Consider the following 15,189-nt stretch of genomic DNA (forward strand, 5'->3'; position numbering starts at 1 on the left):
TTTAAATCAAATTTAAATAATTTATCACTTAATAAATATATACACTATAAAATTTAAATTACTTGAACTCGATTTTTGTTTGTTCGAATCTTTAAACACACGTTCCAAATACATGGTAAAATAATTGCTTCCCTCATTCTAGATGATCATGTGATGAGTCACGCACATATATATATATATATATATATATATATATTAAAAATTTTATTGAATTTTTTTAAGGTTAAATTACAAATATATCTCTAAAAAATTATTTAAAATATGATTTATCCCTTGTAATTTTGAAAATTATAATTATCTCATTGTCAAAAAAATTTATTTAATAGAATTATTTGAAAAATTAAAATTCATAACTGCTCTCTTATACAATGAGAAAATACTTGAATTATTAATTAAAACAAAATTTTGATCTTGTTGAAAAGTATTAACTCACTTGATAATTTATTAATAAAATATGTCATTTGTTATGAAATTAGAAATTCATCATCCAAGGCACAGTAACATGACGTATTTCTCCTGTTTGAACTATGCTAAAATACCTGAATTACTAATTGAAATAAATTGCTGACATTATTAAAAACTATTAATTGATTTGATAATTTATTAATAAAATTAATCATTTATTATAAAATTAGAAATTTTAAGGAACGGAATGTAATTTTCATATGAATAAAGCTTGAGACCCCACCCCCAGTGACCCCCCAGTGCCACGTGGCACCACGTGATTGGAAGAAAAGAAAAAAAAAATTGTTTTTGACCTACTGGGGTGCTGGGGGTGCCCCCACTAAGGGTCCCTAGCACCACTGTTTTCATATTTATAAGAGATAAATCGTATTTTAAACAAATATAGGTGTATATTGCAATTCACCTTTATTTTATTGAAGGAACTACATGTATATGGGATTTTGGAAATTTTTTTACAAATACATGAAAATATAAGTATGTCTATAATAAAATATAAATGAAAGTCTGGGAAAATGTAAGTATCACTTACACCCATTTATCTGTTAATAACTTTTTTACCTAATTTTCACGATGTAGTTTCCTATTTTGTTTTTGGCCAGAGCTAGGTTGTCCATCCATGTCAGCGTCGCTTTCTCCAATTGGTGCTGCTAATAAACGCCCAATAGTGATTAGTTATCTTCCATGATTAAACAATAGAGAAAGTTACACGTAAAGGAAGTTAGACTTCAATCAAGGAAAGTTTTTTTTTTTTTTTTTTTTTTTTGTCCTTTTTTATACTTTTTGGAAATGACACCATAACACAAAAATTTAGGAATAAAAATATTTTTTTAAAAATAAAATATTTTAATTATTAAAAATATTAATATTATATTCTTAATGATTAAATTAAACATGTATTAATAAATTACTATTCATTTGAAACAAAATTTTTAAGTTTACAATAAACTGATCTTTAAAATCATTATATGATGAATTATGACTAATTAAGAAACTTCTATTTACACAACAAAATTATCTTACACATTTTTTTTTTACATTCCACCAAAAATTTAAATTCTTACCGCCGTTATTTGCCTACCATCATCTCTTTGCATCCTTATACCTTTCCAAAATCCTAACCCATATACTCACCCACCTCAACCACCACCTCTAACCATGACAGACATAACTTCATAGCCTTCCCCCACTTCTCGCAACTTTTCCCTATCATAGCAAATACATTTGCAGCCAACAACCCTCTCCAACCCCAATGACCACCACCACATACCCCTAACCCCTCCCCAACTTAAATCTAGGATTTTTAAAAGATAGGGAAAAATAATGTATGGTTCTTAGAGAAGTAGTAAAAGTAGGAGGGGGAGAAAGAGGAGGAGGATTACTAGAGCCAAACTAATCGTCTTTGTCCGACTTCATGGTGCCAATTCAATGCCCATTATTCAAATCTAGAAAATTGGAGTCGAACAAATAGCATATGTTCGATTTCTTGATGCTGAACTGTTAAACTATTTTAATATTGTTTATTTATTTATTTATTTGGTGACATTTTGTCTTGTTCATGAATCTTATTTTGATGGCCTTTTGTTTTGTTCATGAATGGAGATTAATTGGAAGCTCATGGGCTTGGTGGTCAGTTAATATTTGGAGGATTTGGAGACTCTTCATTTTCTCTAGTTTAATGGTCATTATTTTTTGATATAATTTGTAAGGTCCTAGTGGTCTATACATTATTCCTCTTATCCACTCTTTTCTACACTAACTATTTTTCTACACTTGAAGGATTACTAGCCAAAGAAGGGTGTTTTTTGTTTTATTTATTTATTTTTTGTTTATGTTTATGTTTTTGTTTTTGTTTTTGTTTTTGTGAAGTTTGGGTTCACTATCTTGTGCAGAGTTAGCCTGAACCATATGACAAGTAGTCGGGTTGTTGTGTCCTGGAGGGGACAAGTCATAGTTTAGTGACTGCTGCATCAGTATTTAGGTTCTTCCTACCGCAGCGGGCTTGATCTCATTAAAGAAAACGAGATATCCATGCCTCAGCCTGATCTATTTATATCTCATTTTCTTTGCATTATTTATCAATAAAATATAATTCTTCTAGTATTTTCACCAAAAATTTTAAGGAGATCAATATGGAACAAGTACCAGAAAAAATCAATGACGGAATTGGAGATCTCAACAAGCCTTTCAAGTTCAAGGGAGTTTATTTTATGAGATGAAAAGGAAAAGTTCTTTTTTATCTCAGCCTTTTGAAAGTTGCTTATGTTTTTACCGAGAAGAACCCAGACAAAATCCCAACAGATGAGATGAATAATGAAGATTACGAGGCACATGAATTAAAAGTGGCTTCCTACAATACAAATGAATATAAATGTCTTTTTTATCTCCTAAATTGCCTTACTGATCAATTTTATGATTACTATTACACCACTTACACTTTGTCTTCCATTAATTTTTGGCATGCTCGCTGTGTCATAAGAGTAGTAAATATGTGGAAATCGTGAGTAATTTAGGATTAATTCCTAAAGTGACAAAAATTTTGAGAAATGTGAAGTTTGTAGTCAAGCAAAAATTACCAAAAAGGCCTCATAAAAGTGTTAAGAAAAATATTGAATTGCTAGAATTATTTCATACTAATTTGTGTGAGTTTAAAGGAATTTTGACTCGTGGTGTAACCGATATTTTATCACTTTTATTGATGATTTTTCAAAATATACAAACGTATATTTATTAAAAAATAAAGGTGATACTTTTGATAAATTTAAAGAATTCTTTCTTGAAATGGAAAATCAATTCAGTAAAAACATTAAGAGAAGTAGAAGTGATAGAGGCTGGGAGTACGAGTCTCTTGGATTCAATTCTTTTGTTCAGTTATTAGGAATTATTCATGAGACTACTTCACCATATTCACCTTCATCTAATGCTGTAGCTGAAAGAAAAAATAGAACGTTAATTGACTTGACAAATGCTATACTTGATGCTCAATCAAATCTTTGGGGCGAGGCTATTTTGATAGCTTGACATATGATGAATAGAGTGCCACACAAAAAGACTAAAATTGTACCGCATGAGTTATGGCGGGGGCATAAACCAAATCTAGGTTATTTGAGAGTTTGGGGTTGTTTAGCTTTTGTGAGGCTTGCAGATCCTAAACGACCTAAATTGGGTGAATGAGCTACCACTTGTGCTTTTCTTGGGTATGCATTGCGTAGTACAACTTATAGATTTTTTTTATATGGAAAATAATATTATTTTTAAATCAGGTGATGCTATTTTTCATGAAAATAAATTTCCTTTCAAATCTAGAAATACTAGGGGTCAAATAATTTCTGAAAATATTTTATTCATGCCTAACTCTTATACTCCATCTCAAGTTTTTTAAGAATAAGAAAATTCTTAAACCCAACCAAGAAGGAGTAAACGAGCTAGAGTTGAAAAAGATTTTGGCCTTGACTATTATCTTTACAATGTGGAAGAAATTCCTCTTACGGTGCAAGAAGCTTTATCATAACCTGATACTATTTTCTGGAGAGGGGCTGTAAACGATGAGATAGATTCATTACTTTCAAATAAAACATGGAAGCTAGTGGATTTACCTCCAGGTTGTAAAACTATTTGGTGTAAATGGGTCATTCATAAAAAACTTAAACTGGATGGAACTATAGATAAATATAAAAGCAAGGCTTGTTGCTAAAGGTTTTAAGCAACAAGTTGATCTTGATTTCTTTGATATTTTTTCTCCGGTTACTAGAGTTACATCCATTAGACTATTGATAGCAGCGACTGCGATTCATGATTTAAAAATTCATCTAATGGATACAAAAACAACATTTTTAAATAGAGATCTAGATGAGGAGATTTAAATGGACCAACCCGAGGGCTTTATGGAGCCTGGCCAAGAAAGAAAGGTATGTAAGCTATTGAAATCTCTTTATGGTTTAAAACAAGCTCCTAACTAGTGGCATGAGAAATTTGATTCCTGCATGCTTGAGAATGACTATAAGACAAATGAATGTGATAAGTGCATATATTATAAAATTTGTGAGAATGCATATGTAATTATTAGCCTATATTTGAATAATCTACTTATCTTTAGCTCTAATTTACATATTATAAATGAGACTAAAAATATACGTAATAGCCACTTTGATATAAAATATCTTGGTGAAGTCAATTTTATTTTGGGAATTAAAATTACCAAGAATAATGATGACATTTTTCTTGATCAGTCGCATTATGTTGAAATTTTTTTAAAGGAATTTAATTTTTTAGACTGTAAACATGTTGCTACTCCTTTTGATGCAATCATACATTTAATTGTTTTAACCAATAAAAAAGAAGTGATTAATCAAAAGGAATATGCTAACATGATTAGTAGTTTGAGATATGCTACTGATTGTACTAGACCTGACATTGCATATGCTGTTGGAGTACTTAGCAGATTTACTAACAAGCCAAGTCGAGATCATTGGCTAGCCATGGGAAGAATTATGAAATATTTATCTGGTACCAAAAATTATGGTTTGTTTTATAACAAGTATCCTGCGGTACTTGAGAGATATAGTGATGCCGATTGGAATACTTGGGTGGTGGTGCTATATGTTAGAAGTCTAAAAAACATACTATAATTGCTAATTCTATAATGGAAGCTGAGCTTATAGCGTTAGCTTCAGCATGTGAGGAAGATAATTGGTTGAGAGATTTGTTACATGAAATCCCTTTTTGGGAAAACCAATTCCTCCTAGGTTAATTTGTTGTGATAGTACTATTGCTATTGATAGAGTGAACAACTATTTTTATAATGGTAAATCCAGACCTATTTGAAGGAAACATAGTAATGTGAGATCATATTTGAGTAATGACATTATAATTGTGAATTATGTAAAATCTTGTGATAATCTTACAGGTCCGTTAACCAAGGCCTTGGCGAGAGATAGGGGCTGGAATACATCGAGGGGGATGTGTTTGAAACCTATAAAATCATAAACCATGTATGAAGACACTCAACCTGGGGACCAGAGATCCTATAACTAGGTTCAATGAGAAGAATGAATCATATGGTGATTGTAAAAGAAAATGCACTTCTTAATATTTTGTTGTCCATCCCTATGATGTAAGTACATTTGTCCTGTAATATTAGAGGGTTGAGTTTTTATACTATTTTCATGAAATTTTGTAGCTCTTATTGAGTGGGGTGTGTAAATTACAGGAACATCCTTGGCAGATTTTACCTATGTGAGCATGGAAGTGGGGTTGCTTTCTATGGGAACAAGGCTTATTCCCAAGTATGTTCATGAAAACTGAGATAGGCACAAGGCCGTAATGTGCCGGCTATTAAAAGCTCATGTCGATACCAGGATTATTATGTCAGAGCAGTAATACTTTATTTCTCCTAAGTAGTCATAGTTCAAGTCTGAAACCACTACACTACAGGAAATATAGGATTTAACGGCGTTCATTTAACGGCGCTTTTTTAAACGTCACTGTTTTTAACATTTAACGACGTTTTATAAACGTCGCATTTTATTTTGACTAAAACGGTACCGTTTAGGGAATCAAAGTCGTTTTTTCAACGCCTTCACATGTGTTACAATAATGTTATTCCTTGCTCTCTCTCTTGGCTCTGTGAGAATTAGAGAACCCTTCTCTCTTTCTCTCTTCAAGCCCTCATTTTGAATCTGGGAAACCTTCAGTCTCAGAGAAACCAATCCCTCAAATCTCTTACTCACCCGATCGCTGGCTCTCTCTCTAAACCCTTCACTCTCAGATATTACGATTCAACCTCAGAGTGATTTCGATTTCGAAGTTCTTTCTCTCTCTCTCGATTTGGAACCTCCACCGCCACCACCATCTGCATCGTTGACTAAGGTGAGCACCACTGTCTACAATCTCAATTTCGTATTCTCTCTCTCTCTCTCTCTCTCTCTCAAGCTCTTCCTTCCGTCGATTCTTCTCCTAGGGTTTACATATGTTTAAGATTTCAAGTCTGAGATTTCTCATTCAAAAATATATCTTTCAGATCTGAGATTTCTCATTCAAAAATATGTTTGAGATTTGAGATTTCTTATTCAAAAATATATGTTTCAGATCTGAGATTTTTCATTCAAAAATATATATTTATGACTTGAAATTTCTCATTCAAAAATATTTGTTTGAGATTTGAAATTTCTCATTCGAAAATATATAGTCTTTCCTCATTAAAAATTTTCATTCGAAACAATATCCTTTTAGATATGAGATTTTCATTCTAAAATACATGTTTCAGATCTGACAGTTTTTATTTGTTTGAGATCTGAAAACTCGCTGGGATTTTTTTTGGGTATAGTCTTCTTTTTTATTGTTGATTTTTGAGGGAATTTGATTACTCAATGTTTTGCATATATGAATGACATCCTTGATGAGGTCTGCTGCTATGTTCTGTGTGTTATCAATTCATGCCATATTCATGGAACAAGTGTAATAAATTATTGACAATCTATCCTTGAATGTTATGAGTTTACCTTCAAATAGTTTATGCCAATGGATTTGTTTTACTATTTTCAACTTATTTTAATAGCGAATTTGAGGTAGTTTGCTATTTGAATAGCAAAATAACAACTTATTTTAAGGTAAACAATTAATATTTTCATGCTCCTGATGCTGCTAGTTGACTTAGTTTATCATGTATTTGCTAATGTTCAATGATCCACTAATCTAGTTATAGTTGGTAGTCAAAATGCAAAGAGAAGAGGCTGAAAATGATTAGGCTTATTTTAATATACAAAATTGAAAACAGAGATAGAAAAATTGTAAGTTTTCAAAATTAACAGAAACCCTTAATTCAAAAATAAGAGTGTGTGAAGCTCTGTGCACTCTGTCTCTCTCTGCATGGCTGTGTGTGTGGTATGAGACAGACTTGATGGACGAGTGGATGAATAAGAGAGTCATATGTTATCTACATTCTTATTGCCATATTAGGACTTATGATCTCAAGCATATATAGCAGTTCAGTTGTTTTTCTACATCATTCTTTAGTACAGAAGCACTTTCATATTTTCGTAACTTCTTGAATCCCTAAAAAATGATTGCTTGAATTTGCTCATACATGGCATTGTGGTGCTACTTCATCTAGCTATATTAACCCTTCTTTTTTTTTTTTTGTGAACATGGAACATACTCTACAATTTAATGAAATTTGTCAAAAACTCGTTCACTAATATGAACTCATTGACAAAAGGTCAAAAAAGAGATAGAACAGTGCTATGAGCTCATTCACAGGCTGGGAATGTGAGTCGTGTATTTAATTGGGGAAAGAGGCAAGTCACTCCATATTTAACCTTCCATGTATATACTTATTTATGTAGATGTATATGGAGTGTGGAACTGCAAGTGAACAACACAAGATACATCATAGGGAAATTTTATGGTTGCTAAAAACAGGTTCATTACTGAAAGTTTACATTTTGGTATGGCATTTAAAGCTTACAAGTGGAATGTCACTAGTTTGGGAGAAAACTTGTGTGATTGAGCTTGTCTATTTGTGTGAATTAGTTTTCAGTACATGTTTTTGCAGACATAGCACAATAGTGTATATTATATTCATATATTTTGGTACAATTGAAACTTAGGTACTCTGCTCTTGCAAAATTTAGTTCTGATCTTTTTTTCTATTTGTACCATTTGGGAATTTTTTATTTTTTATTTTTTATTTGAGCTAGAGAGTTAGCAATTCAAATTATTGTCATCAAAAGAAGTGTTTTTAGGGAAGCAAGGAAAACTTTATGGATCAAAGACCTGCTAAGGTTTTTTGACCTTACAACTGATTGGTCCAACCTAAGAACATGAACATGATCCAACCAAGAAGTTAATGGATAGTAGATTTCATCTAGTACATATATGATTCATTCAAATTATATTAATTGAGTTTTTAAATTGGGTAAATATTAGTCATTGTCTTATGATTTGGCTTTCATTCACTTCTTCATATTTGTATGCATCTAGGAGTTGGTCCTACCATTATGAAAACCTGTGTCCTAGTTTGTGCCTTTTGTTCATTAATTCATCATCTAAGAATGGTGGGTCACGATATTTTGTGATTTTCATCTATTACTGTCAATAAGTTTATCATATTGGTGATTTGAGTGTTTTCCTTTCATATTGTTTTTCTTTTTCCAATGCTTTTTGGGTTAAATTGAATTTGTTTTGCCTCAGGCACCATGGTTGCAACAGTTGGACTCTTCGTTCTTTTCGTTTTGGGCACTAGCTGGGCATGTGATGCCAAAGAATTAACGACAACCGAACTCTCTAGTGGAGAAACGGTGATATCTGATGTTTCAGGTAGTTCTCTTTTTTCTTTTTTCCTCTTCCAAATTTATATAATTTTAAGATTTTAATGTTCGCAGCACATGATACTTAAGTATATATCCAAATAAATCAATGTTTTCTGGCTACAGTGTTGCAGATAAATCACCAGGAATCAGAAGGCATAATTAAAGCTTCAGAAGAAGTTGGAAGGAATGAAAATGTGTGCACGCTGTGTGAAGAGTTTACTGCCAAGGCAATTGAGTACCTCGAGGACAACAAGACTCAGACGGTGATCATTGATATCCTTCACAACACCTGTGCTCGGCTGATCCCTTTTGAGCAAAAGGTAGTAACTGACATAAATGCCATTGGATTTGAATAAACTTGTTTGTTCACCATAATCCCGAGCTTTAGGCACTGTCAAGTTTCTCATGCCTAATTTGTAAACACTAATAGGATTAATGAATTCCAATCATCAGCTGATCTCCAAGAAATACAATTATAAATTGTATCTTTCAATTTACAACTGCAAATTACCTTTGTGACTTTATTTTGTTCTTCAATGTGGATTTCATGTCTAAAACTCATTTCTATCTCTAGAACATTTTCTTTCTAGTTGAGGACGGTAAATGATATTGAGTGATAGTTCAAGCTCGTAAATTTATCTTATATGTGTCTTGCAGCATAAATATTTCACAATCTATCTCAATGTACATGGATATTTAGTTTTGTTTTTGCCTTTTAGTTCAGTTGGAGATAATTGAGCTGCTTCTGAAAGCATGTGATGCTGTGGAGAACTATGTCAAAAAGGTTAGAAACATTTCAGTAGCTTAAGTAAGATGAACAATCCATTTTGTGACTCCAATTTATGCTCCTCTCTTTTTTTGATTATGTTATTTCAATTCTTTGGGCAGTGTAAGACTTTGGTTTTCGAATACGGACCGTTCATCTCTGAGGAGAAATGGAGGTTCAACTTCTAGCTTTTATTGGTACTTAGATTCAAGTGGCATCTCTTGTGGTGTATTTTACTGGGAGATACTTTGATGTTTTGTTTATTATCTCCTAGGGAAATCACTGTTACAATTTACATGACTGCATTTTTTCTTAATAGTTCTAAGCTGAAACAAATCATGTGTTTGGCTCATCACTAGTCCATTCCATGCATTTAATTTTTTATATTCAGTGAATTGATGATTGAGACATAGTTATAAGATTAGCTGTACATAATTATTCATTTCAACCATCTCATTACTGATCAGTAGATCATTTTATGGACTTTCCTCTTAATTCCAGAAAATTTTAAAATAAAATGAATTTAGGAGGTATTTGGCTTTGAGTTTGGAACTTTACGGCGAATGAAGTATGAACAAATTGCAGACTTGCTCAATGGTATTGCTGAGAGGTTTGATTGGGATAAAATAATGGGGGGTGACAACATTACTGGACTCAAACAGGTAAACTTCTCTTCCATAACATTTTCAAAATGCAAAAACTTCTTCTCTAAATCCATGGTAACCGGTTAGTTTTGAACCCTTTTCCAGTTTATACATTGCTTTGTTATGGATGGTGATGCTCGACTTTTTGGTTCAAAACCAATAAACATTTGTGATTCTTGTTATTCAATTTTGGCTTTTACTTTTGGTGAGTTCTAAATAGCGACTTTGCATTAATTTTGTGCAGCGAAAGCAAAGCATATCACTGTAACCTGGGGGGCAATTTAAGCTTAGTGGTGCCCCTCTGGAAACATTGCATCAAACCTGTGTTGAGGTTAATTCACACCTTTATCAGGTTTGTGTAAAACTTTAATTTTAGCATATAGATGAAGACATGTAATTATTTTATTATCAAGTCTTCAATTATGAGAAGATGTATATTTGCCATTCTCAAATCATATCTAATAGATGGCCTTCTTATTTATTTATGTTAGTCTATGAAGGTGGGATTTTTATTCTAAGCCTCTGGTATGATGTACAAGGACTTCACCAGCAAAGCTAGCTAGCACCTTCGATCATTTTCATTTATTTATGTTAGTCTGTGAAGGTGGGATATTTATTCTAAGCCTCTGGTATGATGTACAAGGATTTTTATTTATTTATGTTAGTTTTTGAGCATTTTTATTTTCTGAGGCATCCAACCACAAAAATCCCCTATTTGAATGGTAAAATGAAAACTTAAATTCAAATCAGTTGTTTGAATGGTATGTTATGGACTTGAAAATTCATTGATATAAATCACTAAAATTAAACACTTGAGCTACATACCAACAACAATAAAAAAGAACATAAAATCCAATAAAACACTTGAGCTAGATAGAGTCATTTTCATGGTTTCAAAAGAACAGATTTTTTGAAAGGACAACCGAATTCCATGGTTTCATGTATTTATGTCATACGTGGTCTATTTTACTTTTTAAATTTATTTTTCATGTTATGCTTATTCTTCTTGGGCAACTCTTATTTATTTTCTGTCTTCCTTCTTTTTAAGGATGAATTTCTTAAGCAATATTTTGAGGGAAGAGGGCGGTTTTGATTACAAGAAAGCAATTGTTGATTCAATTGTTATCCTTATAAGAGACATCCCAGATGCCAAAGAAAATGGGCTACTTCACCTTTGTGAATTTTGCGATATCTCATAATTCACTATGTTTTCTTTATTCTGAGAAGAGGAATGGTTAACCATCTGTTTGCAGGTTCTTGATAGGGCTACTCTATATCTGAATATGCTTGAAGTTGATGGTGCAATTGTTGAAGCTGATAAAGATGTGAAGAACTTCCTTTTTGGGTCTTTGGATGTGCCATTAGTCAACCTGGAGATGAGTTTGAAGAACTACGTGAGTGTTCCCAGAGAGTTGTCAGTCTCTTTATGCATTGTGCAATGTTTGTTATCATATTCTCACGTGTTTGTTCAATACAGGTTCAAGAACCTTCAGAAGAGCCTTTTGATATTGATTCTGTACCTAAGGAGGTTAAGTCTCTTCCACTTGCCGAGAAGAAGGCCCCTAGTAAAAAGCCAACTGGTTTAGGTGCTGCTCCAACTGCTCCCACGTCCACTGTTGATGCTTATGAAAAGCTTCTTTCCTCTATCCCAGAGTTCTCGAGCTTTGGGAAGCTTTTCAAGGTTTTTTACCAGGCACTCCTTCCATTATATATACTGATTTTGACTATTGTTGATAATCTACTAATTCAGGTTTTTTTTCATATAAATTTTTGTTTCCTGTACCAGTCTTCGGCACCTGTGGAGCTTACAGAGGCTGAAACAGAATATGCAGTTAATGCTGTTAAGCACATTTTTGATAGGCATGTGGTGTTCTAGTACAACTGCACAAATTCAATTCCCGAGCAATTACTGGAAAATGTAATGACCATCTTAAAAAAAGTAGTAGTTCCTTTATTCTGAAATTATTTTGGGATAATCTCTCAATTTTTTTGTGCTTACTGCCAGGTCACCGTTGTTGTGGATGCTTCTGACACCGAGAAATTTACTGAAGTGTCAACAAGGCCTCTAAGATCTCTTCCATATGATTCACCAGGACAAACATTTGTGGTATTTGAGAAACCAGAAGGAGTCCCACAGTTGGAAAATTCTCAAACATGTTGAAGTTTATTGTGAAAGAGGTACTGTTCGTGTTTTTATAGTCATGTTAGACACAGGGCTACAAAGTATCTTGGTGTTGCTTGGTTATACTTGGACATGTTCAAGCTTGGCTTGAGCTTATCGAGCTGTTAAAACATTTATGCTTGAGCTCAGCCTGATGGGTACTCTACTTTAGCTCATGAGCCTGTTGGTCTTGTGTATGGCAAGAAATTTGAAAAAGTTCACGGCCTGATTTTTTATTTAAAAAAAGAAGTTAAAATTAAAATTTTAACAAAACATTGTTGTTGTTGTAGACCACGTGGAGGAAATTGCATACTTTTGTACACTTTCCACTCAATAAATCTATGTCCATCACTGGTTTCTTAGAATAGGTTGTTAACATGCAAGAGTAAACTTATCCTATAGATGTATGGACAAAAAAGTTACTTACCATTTCCTTTGCTTATTACTTATTTGTGAGGTGAGTTTTTCAGTAAGGTTACATATTATCCAAACTTGTATCAAATCAAGTTTTCACCAATTTTTCATTAAATCTAGGAAAAAACAAGTTTTTCACTAAATTTGATGAAAGAAGCTTTTGGGGATAGGCTTGGAATTTTTAAAAAGGATTTGATTAAATTTTTTAGCGAGGATCAGAGCATTCAATTTTTTCACCAAATCAAACTTTTGGTTAAATTTGATGAAAAGCTATTGGAGCATCCCATCAAGCTTTTAACCATTTTTTACTCAAACTTGATGCTCTTATAAATCCATTTTTCTAAAAAAAAAGCACTAGGTCATTTGGCATGTCCATTTCCCACCAAAAAGCCAACTTTAGCCACTTAAAAATGCCATTAGTTAAGCCAAAAATGCTAGAAAGCTAGCATTTTTGGAACTGTATGATTAAGGAAAAAAAAACCCTTATGTATTTTCCTCTATTAACTTTGTAGAACAGTCTTTGGATGCAATAATAAACAGGTCTGTAGTTAAAGATTTCCTGTATCTATTTTCGTTAGATACTCTCTTGGTAATTTCAGTTTTCTTCTGTTCTTTCAATGTTGGTAATTTGAAATTTGCTGAGTTCTTAGAATGTGTTCTGGGGTTACATGCCACTGATATCGTATTATGAAATTTCACTTTATCATGCTTATCTATTTCTATTGCATTTGCATTGAGATTACAAAGTTGCTGATGCTGATCTTTTCTTTTTTCCTTGTCAGACATTGGCCAATTTAATGCATTGTATGATGCTTGCTATCCAGTTCTGAAAACTGAGTGGAATGTGTTAAAGTTTGTGGGAGACACATCTGCAAAAGAGGTACATGAGTGAAGACCATTGATTGTTTGGTCATGTATCTTTGTACTAGATTTGATATTTTATTATTTGTGTTTCCTACTTCTTATGATTATATATCTTTTTTGTTGAGTTGCATTTTATCTGACCCTGCTATATAATGTACAGTCCAATGCAAGAATGCTGGATGGGGACTGTAAAGGATTTCTGGATCAGCTGTTTGAGACCAACTTTAAGACTAATTTTAGGCAACTGAATGCTAAGATACTAATATGTGTGTTTTGGAGGTTAGTTGGGGGTTTATTTCAACAATGCCTGCAGATGTCTCATTGGTTGGTGATGCCTGTTTTTTATTTGTATATCTGTTTTCTCTTTTCCAGGTAGAAGACTGCCCCATAATTAGTAGCTGGGCTAAGTTTTATCCATCGAATTGTTGAATGTGAGCTTGTTTTCTTCTAGGATGATAATAGGAAGTGGGTATGCACACTTCAGGATCTATTTGTTTTCTTTGCTGCATGTCAGTCAAATAATGTTTTCCAGACGCATCTTCACTTCCTAGTTACAAAATGCAAGATCTCTCCTGTCCAATTTTTGTCGAAGCTTTTCACTGAAGAAGGTTTTGATCATGACATCCTCTTCAATTATTTGTTTTGTCACATTTGTTTTGTTTTGTTTCTTTTGTTATAAGCAACACTTTTGGCAATTGTTAATTTCATATATCTTGTATTTAGTTTTTAATAAACATACTTGGTATTCTGTTTTAATCTTTTATTTGAGTGCTAGAAACTAATGAAAGCTTTCAAGTTTGTAATTATTTAGGCAAATTTGTTTTCTTTTGTTTTACTGGATATAAGGACTAGATAGGAACTGTATTGTGTAGGCTGCATTTGAACCCCTGGTGAAATTTCTGAATGAGGAATCGCAAAGATTATTTGAAATAGATGATGCTGTCGCCCAATGGTGCAGAGATATGTTTGTGGCCAAGGTGCACACACTCTTCTTTCTTATTAATTTGTTTGTTGGTGTGTTGCATTTTTGAGAGGAATTGCTTCCTTTTGAGGCTTATGGTTTCTATTTCTGTCATGGTGTATATCAAAACCATCCGAATGTCTGGTCCTTTATTTCCTATTTTTTACTAATATTTGTTCTGAGAAGATTGTTTATTTGTTATTGACTTTTCTTGCTTACTGTGTCTACTTCAAACTGATTTTATGACAAGTAGCAATGTCAAATGTGATAAACTAGTTGAATGTTTTCATTAGCTCCATGAAGTTAATATTTTTGGTAGTGACCAGGGTTCATGAATGTGAAATGCCTGGAGCAAAAATGTAGACCTAATAGAAGGCTAGTATGAGCTATAAAACTGTCATGTCAGTTATAATCTGTTATACATTCTTTGGGGCGTCATCTATCTGCCTACATTTTTTTTTAGTGTCTTGCATATTCTCATTCACCCATGGGTCTACATGCTTCCAGACAATGATTGGAAGACGTGGCTGTAGACAGATATGAACTATTAACTAGAATTCAACCCCAAATGGTAGAGATTTGAGCTTTCTTCTGGAGTTTTGAGTTGC

The 15,189-nt window shown here is 32.8% G+C and overlaps 2 protein-coding genes and 1 long non-coding RNA gene across 3 annotated transcripts; all 3 read left to right on the forward strand.

Moving 5' to 3' along the window:
• Positions 1-8,657: 8,657 nt before the first annotated feature.
• LOC114272738 (uncharacterized) lies at positions 8,658-9,725 on the forward strand. Its single transcript, XM_082923164.1, has 4 exons — positions 8,658-8,778; positions 8,895-9,091; positions 9,496-9,555; positions 9,660-9,725. The coding sequence occupies exons 1-4, from the start codon at positions 8,658-8,660 to the stop codon at positions 9,723-9,725; spliced, it is 444 nt and encodes a 147-aa protein (XP_082779290.1).
• Positions 9,726-10,312: 587 nt separating this feature from the next.
• Positions 10,313-14,597, forward strand: LOC145823287 (uncharacterized). Its single transcript, XR_014365573.1, has 3 exons — positions 10,313-10,533; positions 10,682-10,785; positions 14,493-14,597. It is a non-coding gene; the product is annotated as an uncharacterized LOC145823287 (long non-coding RNA).
• LOC114320868 (coatomer subunit gamma) lies at positions 11,154-12,326 on the forward strand. The gene is made up of 4 exons (XM_082922863.1): positions 11,154-11,575; positions 11,659-11,862; positions 11,968-12,099; positions 12,187-12,326. Exons 1-3 carry the CDS (start codon positions 11,465-11,467, stop codon positions 12,055-12,057), a joined length of 405 nt encoding a protein of 134 aa, XP_082778989.1. The 5' UTR covers positions 11,154-11,464; the 3' UTR covers positions 12,058-12,099; positions 12,187-12,326.
• Positions 14,598-15,189: the final 592 nt, after the last annotated feature.

Source organism: Camellia sinensis, chromosome 4, assembly GCF_055761805.1.
Source record: "Camellia sinensis isolate YWXY chromosome 4, ASM5576180v1, whole genome shotgun sequence".
NCBI classification, from domain to species: domain Eukaryota; kingdom Viridiplantae; phylum Streptophyta; class Magnoliopsida; order Ericales; family Theaceae; genus Camellia; species Camellia sinensis.

What these genes read in the sequence shown, in the direction of transcription:
- LOC114272738 (XM_082923164.1), top strand. Translation starts at nt 8,658, where the DNA reads ATGGTTGCAACAGTTGGACTCTTCGTTCTTTTCGTTTTGGGCACTAGC. An exon ending in TGATCCCTTTTGAGCAAAAG is followed by an intron (nt 9,092 to 9,495) that starts GTAGTAACTGAC and finishes CTTTTAGTTCAG; the next exon opens with TTGGAGATAATTGAGCTGCT. An exon ending in TGGAGAACTATGTCAAAAAG is followed by an intron (nt 9,556 to 9,659) that starts GTTAGAAACATT and finishes TTCTTTGGGCAG; the next exon opens with TGTAAGACTTTGGTTTTCGA.
- LOC114320868 (XM_082922863.1), top strand. Translation starts at nt 11,465, where the DNA reads ATGCTTGAAGTTGATGGTGCAATTGTTGAAGCTGATAAAGATGTGAAG. An exon ending in AGATGAGTTTGAAGAACTAC is followed by an intron (nt 11,576 to 11,658) that starts GTGAGTGTTCCC and finishes TGTTCAATACAG; the next exon opens with GTTCAAGAACCTTCAGAAGA. An exon ending in GCTTTGGGAAGCTTTTCAAG is followed by an intron (nt 11,863 to 11,967) that starts GTTTTTTACCAG and finishes TTCCTGTACCAG; the next exon opens with TCTTCGGCACCTGTGGAGCT.